Source organism: Microtus pennsylvanicus, chromosome 2 (assembly GCF_037038515.1).
Source record: "Microtus pennsylvanicus isolate mMicPen1 chromosome 2, mMicPen1.hap1, whole genome shotgun sequence".
NCBI lineage: Eukaryota > Metazoa > Chordata > Mammalia > Rodentia > Cricetidae > Microtus > Microtus pennsylvanicus.
The window spans coordinates 128,574,775-128,587,378 of record NC_134580.1 but is presented as its reverse complement, the minus strand read 5'-3'; the positions used below and the strand labels follow the sequence as shown (position 1 = coordinate 128,587,378).

The window sequence follows — 12,604 nt, the reverse complement described above, 5'->3', positions numbered from 1 at the left end:
GTTTCTCTGTATAGACCAGGCTGGCTAGAGAGCAGTCTGCCTCTGCGCTCCAAATGCTGGGACTAAAGGCTGTACCACCACACTTACCTGGTCCTCGCCTTTCTTTAAAAAAAAAAAGTCTAAAAATTATTTTGTATGAATGAATGTCTGTACACCATGCGCATGCCTGGTGCCCAGAGGCCAGAAGAGGATGTCGTATCCCCTGATACTGGAATTATAGATGATTGCGTACACTATGTGGACGCTGGGAATCAGGTTCTCTGGAAAAGTGGCCAGTGAGGAATTACTGCTGAGCCATCTCTACAGCTCTAGCTTGGCCTTTTATAGACGAGGAAGTCAGAGCACAAGCGATTGGTTAAGGGTCCCAAAATACCAGGAGAGCCCATGGCACGTATTCTGGGGACAGGGCAGCAAGCTCCTCCTCTGTGACCATCCTAGGTAGGCAAGGCTCTTAGCAAGGAAGGAAGGACTACTCTTCTGGAATAGCAGAGACCTGCAGAGTACTGAAATGGCACCCTGGGCTGGGCACCGAGTCAGCTGCTTTCATGCTCTGCAGGCCTCCTGCCAGCTTTCATGCTGGTACTTCTAGCAGGAGTGCTCACCAACATGGCAGCAGCATGCTCTGAATGCCAAGTCTGTTTCCATTTGTTCCAGTCTCACAGTGATGCTGACAGCTGGGGATCCTTCTATGTGCCTGAAGTCTTGGGTAGCACTGGCCGGTGAAGAGGGTGAGGGACCCAGGAATGGAAGCAGATGCAACAGCGCTATCACTAACGGTTGTAAATGACTGCATCACTTGAAGCAGCTTCCACGTGCTAAGCCCTTTCCAGGCATCAGCCCCTCATGTACAGCATGTCTCTATTATTGCTCACAACTGTCCTGACAGTCAGGACCATTATTGAATTTAAGGGCGAAGAAAGGGGCTCCTGCAATTTCACAGAAGCAAGAAGCAGTGAGGGTGGCAAGGCTGCATGTAGAGAGGTGGGGAGCTGGCGGTACTCACACTGAAGATGAAGAACAGCTCAATGAACATGGCGCCGAAGGGCAGGATCCCAGCCATGAGGATGCTGCAACAGAGAACAATGTTGACAGTGCCCAGACCCTGGCTATAGGTAAGCCCATGCCCCTTCTGAGCATCAGTACAGAGAATGCCTACATAGTGGCAGTTCTTTCAGTTCATAGATGGGAACTCAGAATGGTGGGTGACCTGCCCAAGGTTCAGGCTCTCATCATGGCCTTTTGGTTTTGGGATACTGGGGATTGAACCTACGGTAGTATGCAACTTAGGTAAGTAAGTGTTCTGCCACTGAGCCATATCCCCAGCTTTTCTACCTCTGCTTCTCTGACCTAGTTTTTAGGCAGACATGAAGTCTGTAGCACCTTTCCTTCATTGTAGCGTGAGGCTGCGCTTGCAGGCCAGTCACTAGTGCACTTGCTGATGGTGCAGGTAGCCTCAGCACCCTTCTGGGAAGGTAGGCTCCTCATGCTCTCCTAAGGATATGCCTTAGGAGAGGACTGGGTCTTGCCCACCCCAGAAGTCCACTGTTCACCTCTGCTAAGACTCACCCCACAAATCGATTCATGTACCACCGTTGTTCAGGGATCTGCCGGGGAATCTGGTTTGTGCGCACAGGGTTGTCATATGGCTGCTTGCGGAAGCCGAAGTAGTAGCCCAAGTAGACAAGGGGCAAGGAGATCCCGAACCACATACACAGCAAAGCCACCATGGTGGGAAATGGAACCTGTGGACACAGTGCTGTGAGGCCCCCATAGGCCCTGACGCCTAGAACAGAAGCCATGCAAGTGGTGGTAGTGGAAATGGGCGGCCCTGGGCTCCAGGGGAGGAGAAGCCACATGCACAGCAGGGCCATTGTGGTGGGGAAGGTCCGGCAGACTTTTCCACCCCAGGGCTCCTGGCCTGAATCTCTCGAGGCCAAGAATTTCCTGTGGGGAGGGCAAAGTGTAGATGGGGCTGTGTGAGCTTCCAGTGAAGAGGGAACCTCAGCATCCCAGAAGCTCAGCATCCAAGGAGGAAGTGGGAACTGAGAGCTCCAAGGAGCTGTAAAGGGGTCAAAAGGAAGACATACCATGAGGCCTGCTGGGTAAAGGGAAAAACGGAAAAAGCAAAACTCCTCGAGTGTGGTTAAAATGAAACACTGCAATATTCTTCCAAGTGGGGAAAGGCAGAGCATAGGCCTGGAGTTATAAAAGAACTCCATTTTAATAAAATTCATTTTTTAAACAGGGCCTCAAGTATCCTAGGTTGGCCTTGAATCTACTGTGTGCCAAGGATGACCTTGAATTTCTGCTCCTCCTGTCTCCACCTCCTGGGGGCTGGGATTACACAGCACGCACTACCACAGTGAGTTCATGAAGAGCTGGGGATGGAACTCAGGGTTTCAAGCATGCTAGGCAAGCACTCTCCTGAGCTACATCCTAAGCCCCCAAACTCAATGTCTGTATGCATATGTGTCTGAGAGGCCCACAATAAAAAGCTAACAGCACTTCTGGGGATGGGGCATGGAGGTTAGACTGAGTTTTATCTTCCTCCTCATCTTCTGTATAGTCATTTTCTCTAAGACTTGTGCAAAAAGAAGTGTTTATATTCCCATATACTCCCATATTAAGATGGGAACGTAAAACTGTGCCGCCACTTTAGAAGTCAGTATGAAGTAAAAATAGAACTATAGTGTGATCCAGCTCTAGCACTTGGGAATACACACAAAGGACTCTAAGTCAGCACACCACAGAGCTACTTGCACATCCACATTTATTGCTGCACTAGTCACAATAGCCAGGAAACGGAACTGTACAGAAGATAAAGAAAAACATAATGATGATTTGCAGGAAATGGATGGAACTAGAAACATTACATTAAAAAAAAAGCCAGACTCTGAAAGACTGAATGTTTTCTCTTATATGCAGAACCTAGACTTAAAATTTTGTGTGTATATTTATATATGTGTATGTGTAATTTGTGAAACTAGAAAGGGGATCACTAGACAGAAGGAAGAGATCTTCAAGGAGGGGGAAATAGGGTAATGGAATACATGTGATAAGAAAGCAGAAGTTGGGAGTTAGTGGGGGAAGGAAGGAGACCAGCCAGAGGGGGGAGGGGACGACAGAAGGGCAGTGGGTGAGGGGAATGAATAAGAACAAAGTATAATGATACATATGTGTGAAGTGCCATAATGGAATGTATTACTTTGTATGCCAACCTAAAAATCAATAAAAAGAGTATGTTAAATGTTTAGAGCAGTATTTATTACAATAAGCATAATTTGTTTGTTATAATTTTTAAATCACATAATCTCATTTTAAACATCTCTGCTGAAGGAAAAAGACTGAAGGAACACCTATCAAAGACCTCTGCAGTGTTGACCTCTGAGTGGCTCTACTGGGGGTGGGGTTATGTTTCATTTCCCACTGTCTCTGTGCTCTCTACAAAGTCTACATGAACACTTCCTTCCCTATGCTGCTGGGAAGAAACAGTCTACACTTGAACCCTATCCAGGGCCCTTATCAGACACCAACTCTCAGCACACTAAGGCTGGGTTGGCAAGTACCTGTCCCACTTCCGCAGACCTGAGAACTGACCAAAGGGCCCTCCCTCCTATGTGCCCTCAGCCACAGAGCCTGAAATTTCATTCAGAGTTTGAGAAGCTGCTGGCAACAGCACACACAGCCTGGGGCTAAAGGGAACTCCACTTGGAGTGGTACTCATAGGAGCTGAGGTGAGCCCTCTGACATTATCCACGCACACCAAGCAGCTTTCACTTGGTTGAGACATGGGGAATTCCCCAACTGGCCCCTGGGATGTGGAAACCTCTTAGAGAAATGAGCTATGGCCAGCTGTTTCTAAGCCTGCAAAAAGGCCAGGGTCAGGGTCAGGGCGCTGGAGATGACAGATGGGCAATGCTGGGGAAACCCCAGTCAACCCTCCGCCCTGACAGCTGGGAACAGAACTTTGGGGACTCAGAAAAGGGAAGGGAAGAAGGGAAGAACAGGAAGTGACCTGAGGGAGGACTGAACACCACAAGCTCTTCTTGCTGGAGAGGGGTGGATAGTGGGGGAGGGCACTTACTGCTCCTGATGAGTGCTTTCCCCAGATGAAGCAATTCAACACAAAGCAAATGCCGAATACCACACCAGGATACAGTGTCGCCGTCTGTGAGCAAGAAGGACAGGTTGGCAAGCTGATCTAGGGCTCCTACTTTGTCCTTGGGGGATTCACAGACCAGAAGACTAGAGGTTTCAAGCTCTCTGGTCCTTTGGATTTCAGCTGAAGCAGGCAGGCCTCCTGCTCTATAAGACATTTTGTAGAGCCCTGAAACCACTTCTTCCTTGCCCTCATCCCACTTTCTAATTACAGATGGCACTCAACTTAGAAAGGTTCTATTAGGATCTTTTGAATTGGTGATGGATTGATGGTTAAAGGCATTCAGTAGCAACCACACTGCATTTGGCATGTTAGATGCACATTCATCTCAGGACACTATCAACTGAGACAAGGAGCTCCTGCATGCAGCTTTGCGCCTAATCAATGTCTGTCTCCCCAACACGCTCCAAATTCTGTCCTTCACTGCGTTCTTATCACACAAACAGCAGCTACTCAAGGAGTATTTGCATCATAAATAAATGAATAACATTATGTCTAGCTCACAACTCCAAACTGCCTAAAATAATGGTTCAGTTTGAATGGCATCTTAAGGATGACAATTGTGGGCTCCACTCGTATCATCTCACTACAGGTTTAGAAGATACCCTGTTTATCCCACCACTCTACAGTTTATCAATGGTGGAGCAGAGGTGGGAACCTAGACAGCCGGTCTCTAAAACCCAGTCTTGGTCCCCTGTAATGCAATCTCGTCAGTCTCTTGGGCTAGAAGCCAGGCACAGAGAACCAAGGCTGCAGGCTTACACTTGGGTCTCATTCTTCCATACTGGGATTTTGGCATCCAGGTGAGTCACTAAGCACAAGGGCCTTGGGATATCTTGAGCAAACTAGCACTCAAACTGCACTAATTCCTCTTTGGCTCAGTTTCTCCCACCCAACAGCTAGCCACTGCTCCTGCAGGTTTTTGTCCCTGGGCCTTCAAGTAGGTCATCAACATCTTGTGGTATGTATAAGAGTACCAGGGGCTATGTGCTGCAAAGTAGAAGCAACCAGCCCACTGGAGAGATGGGAAGCAGAGGCTCAGAGGGCTGTTCATGATTACCCATCAAGAAAAGCCAAGTAAAGACTAGGATCTCAGCAATTCCAGAATTTTGGGTGCTGCATAAAATCTTCAAGGCCCAGTTCAAATGTCAAGATGTCTTTTTCTTTTTATTCTCTTTCATTCTGCTGTGTAGCAGAGAATTCCACACCCTCCTTTCTGGATGAAACTTATAGTCTGGGCACCAGGTCTGATACCAGGCAGAGAAAGAGGAAGGAAGTTCCTGGGAGAACCCCAGCCCGGCACCACCCCATTTCTATGGGCCTTTCTACATCCAAGATGTCTCTTCACTCCACTGGTTGGCATGTTGGCTAGCTGTCACACAAGCCTGGCCTCTTTCTCTGGCAGGCAATTCTTTCTAGTCTGTTGGGCATGGTGTCCTCCTGCGATGTTGCTGATCACTCTGAATGTGCTATTCTCTTGCTTGAGCCACTGGACAATGCAAGCTAAAAGTCACCCGAGTTCAATCCCCTTATATAACTTTATGGACAGTGCAGCTGCAGCTCTGGGAGATCCTTTTGTAAACTTGAGAGAGAGAGAGCCTTCTAGAACTTCTGACTGTGGGTCTAAAAAATCCCCACTGGGGCCTGCCTATGCTCCTGACCATGTGGAACAGTATCCCAGGCCCTACAAATGCTGGAGGAGGAGGACACTTACACAGAAGGCTCCTTTCTTCCACCGGTGGCCTTTTAGAGTTCGGTAGAGACGGCCAGCAGAAAATCCACCAAATACCCTGTTGTAGGAAAAGGCAGAATCCACAACAAGGGGTCCTGTAAATGGTGTGAAGCAGGCTTGTGCCAGCCCCTGGGAACATTCTAGAAACACCTACCCCATGAACATGAAGAGGAAGCAGGCAGTGGTCATGAGAGCTCCTCGGCTGGAGGGTGACAGCATCCCAAGCATGGCCACAACTAGAGGGAAGCAAAGGGCACAGTCAGGATCAGGGATATGGCACTCACAGGCTACTACACAAATGAAGCTAGAAGAGATTCCCTTCTTTCTTGGCATTTGTAAGAGCACAGCTCTCTACAGAAAAAGACTGGGCTGTAGCTAGGCTTGGGGGTGGAGAAGCTGCTAGGCCTTGCTGTCTGAATCTAACCATAGCTTCTAGTCCCCAGAGTCCTTGGAATGAACCACATAAGAAGGCCAAGAGCATTATTCTGAATACCTACAAGCTGAATTTAACTTGACTCTGAAAGACAGAAGTTAGCCTCTCCGTTTTTTAGACAAGCAAACATAAGTTTAACAAGATTAAATGGCTAGCTAGTCATAAAGTTTAAAGTCATAAGGGTGAGATACAAATTTAGGCAGGCTGACTCCACACCTGTCTGTAATTAATATATATTAGCAAGGGTTTTTTCTATACTAATGAAATAAGTCCTGCTGTATGGTGGCACAAGCAGAAAAAGTTGAGAGTTTATCTTGGCCTGGGCTACATATAAGACCCAGCCTAGAAAGAAAGACAGACAGAGAGATGGGGAAGAGACCCGAGTTAGCTCTGACCCTGATAATGAGTTTGGGCTAGCTGCTTACTCTAAGGGCAGAAGGAAGCTAGCCTCACAGTGCTGATATGTGCTTCCCTGACCAAGTACTCGGGATGGCTCTATGTGAACAGAGTTGAAATGAAGAGAGGAGAATCACTACCGCCATGCTGGCGCTGCTGCCCAGAATGCTTGGCCTGCTCCGGGGAGATAAGCCTAGCCTTTTGCTCAAGGCACAAAAGGTGGCTATGCCTCAGGATCAGGTTGTGTTCCTCTGACCCCCCATTCCCAGCCCACATGGTTCCACTCACAGATCACGATAAGGATCATGCAGAAGAGCTGAATGCCTGAGCCCAGCAGGGAGCTGAGGATCATGGGGTACTGCGGTGGCCTGAAGACATCACCATGCACAAGCTTCCACCCCGATTCCTCCATAGTGTCTTCCTGCAGCACAGGGCAGAGAGTGAGGTAGGTTTGTGTGAACAGGGAGGCTCCTGCAGGGAACACCCCCTTAGACCCAGGCTGCTCCATTAAAACCAGCACCATTCTGCCACAGACTTCTTAGAGGAACGCTACATGGAAAAAGGAGGTCAAGAACAGGACGCTTGAAGCAGCAGGAAAAAAAGTCTCCCTAATTCCACAAAACAAGAAAATGGGAAACAATGCAAACACCAGTGTACTGAAATATTAATAGTCTTTGTTGGTGAGTCTGAAGTAACTTATCTTTTCTGATTTTAAATAAAAGATGTATTTACTTGTGTAAACAAATGCTATAAGTCATGGAATTCAAATGAATTTAAAGAAACAGAAAATGTTTAGTATATGAAAAAAATTAAAAACACAGAAAAGGTCAAGTGCAGTGGTATATGCCTGTAGTGTTAGCACTCAAGAGGGTAAAGCAGAGGATGCAGAGTTCAAGGTTGGCCTGAGCAATGTGACAAGAGACATTTCCCAGCAAATGTGTTCACTCCCATACACATTTTTCTAGATGGTAGAAAGATCTAAAAAATAAAATGACCTGGCCGGGCGGTGGTGGCGCACGCCTTTAATCCCAGCCCTTGGGAAGCAGAGGCAGGCGGATCTACGTGAGTTAGAGGCCAACTTGGTCTATAAGAGCTAGTTCCAGGACAGGCACCAAAAACTACAGAGAAACCCTGTCTTGAAAATCCAAAAAAAAAAAAGTGACCTATATATATGTAAGTAATGTTTAGACATTAATGTAATAAGATACCATTGTTTTCTTTAGTCTTCTTTCTTTAATCTGTTTATTCATGTATACATATGAATAGTTTTAAATAATAAACATCATATCATGTACCTTGTTATTTTCAAGTGATATATGATTTTATACAATTCTCCATGTTAATCTTTTTTCTTTTTGTATTTTTGAGACAGGGTCTCATTTTGTATGGAGCTCACTCTGTAGACCAGTCTCTGCCTCCTGAAAGCTGAGATTAAGGGGTGTGCCACCACCACCAACTCTCCTGTCAATCCTACTAACCATTTTGTTTGGGTGTATATGTTCTTGTGTATGTACATGTGAAGTCAGAGGTCAACCTCGGGCGTCTTCTTCAGTTGTTCTCTGCCTCATTTTTTGAGACATGGTTTCTCTCTGGACCTCAGGGAACCATCCATCTGTCTCTGACCCCTTCAGCAGGGTTATAGATGCATGCTGCCATCCCTAGCTGTATGTGGGTACTGAGGATCCAAATTCAGGTCCTTGTGTTTGTGTGGCAAAGCAAGCACTTTTACCAACTAAGCCATTTCCCCAGCCCCACAATTAGCACTACGAAGAAGGAAGGAAGGATGGAAGGAAGAAAAGAAGGAAGGAAGGGAGGAAGGGAGGGAGGGAGGGAGGGAGGGAGGGAAGTCTTGTGTGGTGATGTATACCTGTGGTCTAGCATTCAGAGGCTGAGACAGAAGGATCTTCAGTTTAAAAGAGCCCAGGCAATATAATGAGACCCTGTCTTTAAAAAAAAAATCTGTGCTATTTATATGTCCCAAAACCACTCTTATGACAGTTGGAATCTGAATTTTGGGGGGCTATTCCTGAAGCATAAAAAAATTCCAAATAAGACGTGTTCATGCATATCTGTAATAATAGTATTAAATCCTAACAAATACCAAAGCATCGTGCGATTATTGGCTATGTGTAGTTTCTCGTCTGTAAATACGTAAGAAATGTTCACTACATAAAAAGTTTAGGATTTTTTATTTTCTTATTGGTGGTGGTGATGGTGATTTTTTTTGTCTTTTTCTTTTTTCTTTTTTAGAATTATTTATTTATTAAGTACACAGTGATCAGCCTCCATGTATGCCTGCAGGCCAGAAGAGGACACCAGATCTCATTACAGATGGTTGTAAGCCACCATGTGGTTGCTGAGAATTGAACTCAGGACCTCCGGAAGGGCAGTCAGTGCTCTTAACCTCTGAGCCATCTCTCCAGCCCGTCTTTTTCTTTTTTTGGATCCTTGTTGGCCTAGAACTCTCTCTATATAGATCAGGCTAACCTTGAACTCATAGAGCCCCACCTGCCTCTGCCTCCCAAGAAATAGGCATGAATGACCATGTTGGGCCTTGCTATTTTTGATTCAGGGTCTTGTTATGGACCAAGTCATCTCAAATTAGAGATTCTCCTGTCTCAGCCTACTGAATGCTGGGATCATGGGTATATAATGCTATGCTTGGCTCTAGTTTTAAACCTTCTATGAAAAACCATTTATTTATGTATGTATGTATGTATGCATGTATGTATGTATGTGTGTATGTATGTATGGGTGTATGTATGTGTGTGTGTGGGAGCATGTATGTATAATAAAGTGTCAGAGGACACTTTGTGGAAAGTCACTTCTCTTACCTCCACCATATGTGTCCTAGGGATCAAACTCAGGCTGTCAGGGCTGGTGGCCAGCACCCTTAACATTATTATCAAAAGCTCTACTTTAAAATGACAAATTAACTAAGTTTTCTTTCTGTGACTTAGTCCAGATCTACCCATTTGGGTGATTAGGAAATGTTTTTGTCTTTCCTTTTCAATGCCTTTGAGGTTTATTTCCTTCCTTCTCTCTCTCTCTCTCTCTCTCTCTCTCTCTCTCTCTCTCTCTCTCTCTCTCTCTCTCTCTCATGTGTGCAGGTGGAGAGCTCTACTGTTAGTTCGTCCTCCCTCTTCCAGTCCATCCCGCCCCAGCCAAGACCTCGTACAATATCATCCTCCTTGTTGTAGTTGGCGATGTCCTTCCGCAGGGTCCGGATAATAATCATGCTGAGTATGCCTGCAAACGACAGGGTGGAGGGTGAGCACAGCTGACAGAGAGGTCTAGCTCCATGCCCCTTTCCAGCAGGGCCTGGTCATGAGACCACCCAAGCCCCTCCCACACAAGCAGAGCTTCACTCCAGCTGAGAAGGGGGTGTGAAGAGAAAGAAACCTTGGGATGACAGAGATGGCTACAGAATGTTGCTTTGTGTCAGGAAGGAGAGTTTACTGGAGAAGTCTATTTGCTGGAAATGCCCTGAATGATGGACTTCCACCCATGCATCAAGACTCACCTGGGATACCGTCACCTCTCTGTCCCTCAACAGCTCAGGGCACAGCACCATCACTCTGCCTCCCTCTCTAGGCAGCAGCATGGTGAATGGAAATGGGCCATGAGCCCAAGCTCTCTATGCTGTTAGGCTTAGCCCCTGCGCTGAGAGCTGGAGTTTGTAAAGAAGGGCAGCACCCAGCCCCTGGGGAGGCAGTGGAGAAGCAGGCAGGAGCTGCTACTACCTTCGCCTCTCCTAGATGGAAACAAGTGTCCTCATTCTACTTCTGTCCAACATCTTCTCCACCCAGGTTTCTGCCAAGCTTGCTTCACGGCAGAACCATGTTTCTGGGGGTTACTGAATGAATCAGTGGCTGTGCAGACAAACGTATCTGCTCTCTAGCAGCTTACCAGGGCCTCTGCCAATTCCTGTTCACATCTGCACACATGAAGCCCAGCACAGGACGTGGTGACTGACTGCTTCTGATGCACGTGACCCTGATAACACCCTAGAAATTCCCCTTAAGTATGTAACACCTCAGACCCTCAGCTCCACCTTCAATACCCAGAGCTCTCACCTGACAGGAAGAAGACCACCACGACAGAGTTAATGATAGAAAACCAGTGGATCTGCACATCACTCATGGTTAGGTAAGTGTCCCATCGAGAGGCCCATTTGATGTCACTTTCCTGGCAGGCAGGAGGAAGCAGAGTCAGGCCTCCTGTTGGTCAGAGAACCCCAGCCCAGAGCAAGCCCTCCTTCCCTGGCCAGAGCAGGCACTCGGTCTCACCTCCCAGTGCACAGAGTAGGTGAAGTACAGCTGATTCTCCTTAGTGGGGTCAATTTCTTGGGGCGAGGAGTTGGTACCCTCAGGTAGTATACATGAACTCTTCTCATCTGTTTTGAGGTCTGTGAGAGACAGAGACCCAGTCTGCTCTCACAGTGGCCAGTGCTATTCCCCCAGGCAGGGCTGTTCTGCAGGCGTCTCAGGGTTGAATGGAGGTTGGGAACACAAGAGGTAACTGACTCCCTGGAGCCCTGGTTTTTCCAAGGGCCTTCAGGAGTAAAAAGGTATATACATGGGGGAGGGAGGGAGGGAGAGAAGGATCTGAGTCTAATTCCCTCCATTTCTACATTGAACCCAAACACACACTCACTCATTCACCATCCAATCAGGCCCACTCAGCTTGCATCCCTGCGGCTCCCTCTGCTTGCTCACGGACTCAGTCATCTTCATTACTTTAGCAAGCCCGCCAAGCCTACGCCTTCCCCTTCCATTCCCTCATTTGTGTGCTGTCAGTCATTGCCTCATCTAGTCAAACAACATACAAACACCAACCATGGGTCAGTGCTGTGTGTGCTGCCAAGAAAAAGACGGAATGGAACCACCGAGGATGTAGGAGACCTTTTAAAAAATCATCTGTAAATGAACTGTGCTTATGACATCCACAGGAGAGGAAGGACAGTCCTTACAGCTCAGGCCTCACGCTTTATGACTGCTTCACGTGGGAAGTCATGATCCATACTTTTTCAAGAAGGCAGAAAATCACCATTGTGGACAAAGGCTGGGAGGCAGGTTAGAGACAGAGCTCAGTGGAGCACTTGCCCAGAATATGTGAGACCCTAGGTTTGACTCCTAGCACGTGAAAAGAAAAGGCAGAGGCAGGAGGATCCACGGGTTCAAGGTCAGTCTGGGCTGTGTGGTGAGACAAGGCGGAGTGATGCAAGCCTTAAATTCCAGCACTCCAGATAGAGAGGCAGATCTTTGTGAGCTTGAGGCCATCCTGCTGGTCTACATAGTGAGTTCCAGGACAACCAGGGTTACATAGAAAGACCCTGACTCAAAAAAAAAAAAAAAAAAAAAAAAAAAAGAAGGAAAGAGAAGGCAGCAGCAGTGGAAGAACAAAAAAATCCAAGTTCCATCAAATCCTGTGTGGCCATCAGGACTGCGCTAAGCTCTTAACTCCTGGCCTATTGCCGACCTTGGGCAATTTCAGTCTATCACCCACATAGAAGGAGACAAAGTAAACCACAACTGCTTTCTCTGTACCATCATCCCTTGTTCTTCAACCAGGCAGACTGGTTCTTGGAAAGAGGCTCAACGAAGTCCTCGGCCAAGTCACTAACCTCTCGAGCCTCTGGTTCCTCATCTATAATCACCTCCAACCTCCTGGAGTTGTTGGAAGGTGGTAGGCTTACATGGTACCCAGTCCACAAGACAGCAGATACAACTCTCCCTCATTCACAACTTGCTCTCCTGGGGTACAGTGGCCTTCTGGGGATAAACCTATGTGCCACAAGTGGGCCTATCAGCTGGTAGCGGGGTGAGACTGTGAGAAGATCCTATCCTGTGTATGGAAGCCCAGGCCCATCCAGCCCTGCCCC

The 12,604-nt window shown here is 47.2% G+C and overlaps 1 protein-coding gene across 4 annotated transcripts in view; it reads right to left on the bottom strand.

Annotated features, from left to right (window-relative positions):
- Positions 1 to 12,604, bottom strand: part of Tm9sf4 (transmembrane 9 superfamily member 4) — a 41,824-nt gene that overhangs the window by 7,099 nt on the left and 22,121 nt on the right. For all 4 annotated transcript variants that reach the window (XM_075962547.1, XM_075962550.1, XM_075962549.1 and 1 more), the window contains exons 7-15: positions 11,010 to 11,128; positions 10,797 to 10,908; positions 9,899 to 9,969; positions 7,009 to 7,141; positions 6,046 to 6,127; positions 5,874 to 5,949; positions 4,085 to 4,168; positions 1,567 to 1,742; positions 1,004 to 1,067 (exon numbers count right to left, since the gene is read on the bottom strand). In XM_075962547.1, the coding sequence (XP_075818662.1) occupies positions 1,004 to 1,067; positions 1,567 to 1,742; positions 4,085 to 4,168; positions 5,874 to 5,949; positions 6,046 to 6,127; positions 7,009 to 7,141; positions 9,899 to 9,969; positions 10,797 to 10,908; positions 11,010 to 11,128 (917 nt within the window). The remainder of the gene's footprint in view (positions 1 to 1,003; positions 1,068 to 1,566; positions 1,743 to 4,084; positions 4,169 to 5,873; positions 5,950 to 6,045; positions 6,128 to 7,008; positions 7,142 to 9,898; positions 9,970 to 10,796; positions 10,909 to 11,009; positions 11,129 to 12,604) is intronic.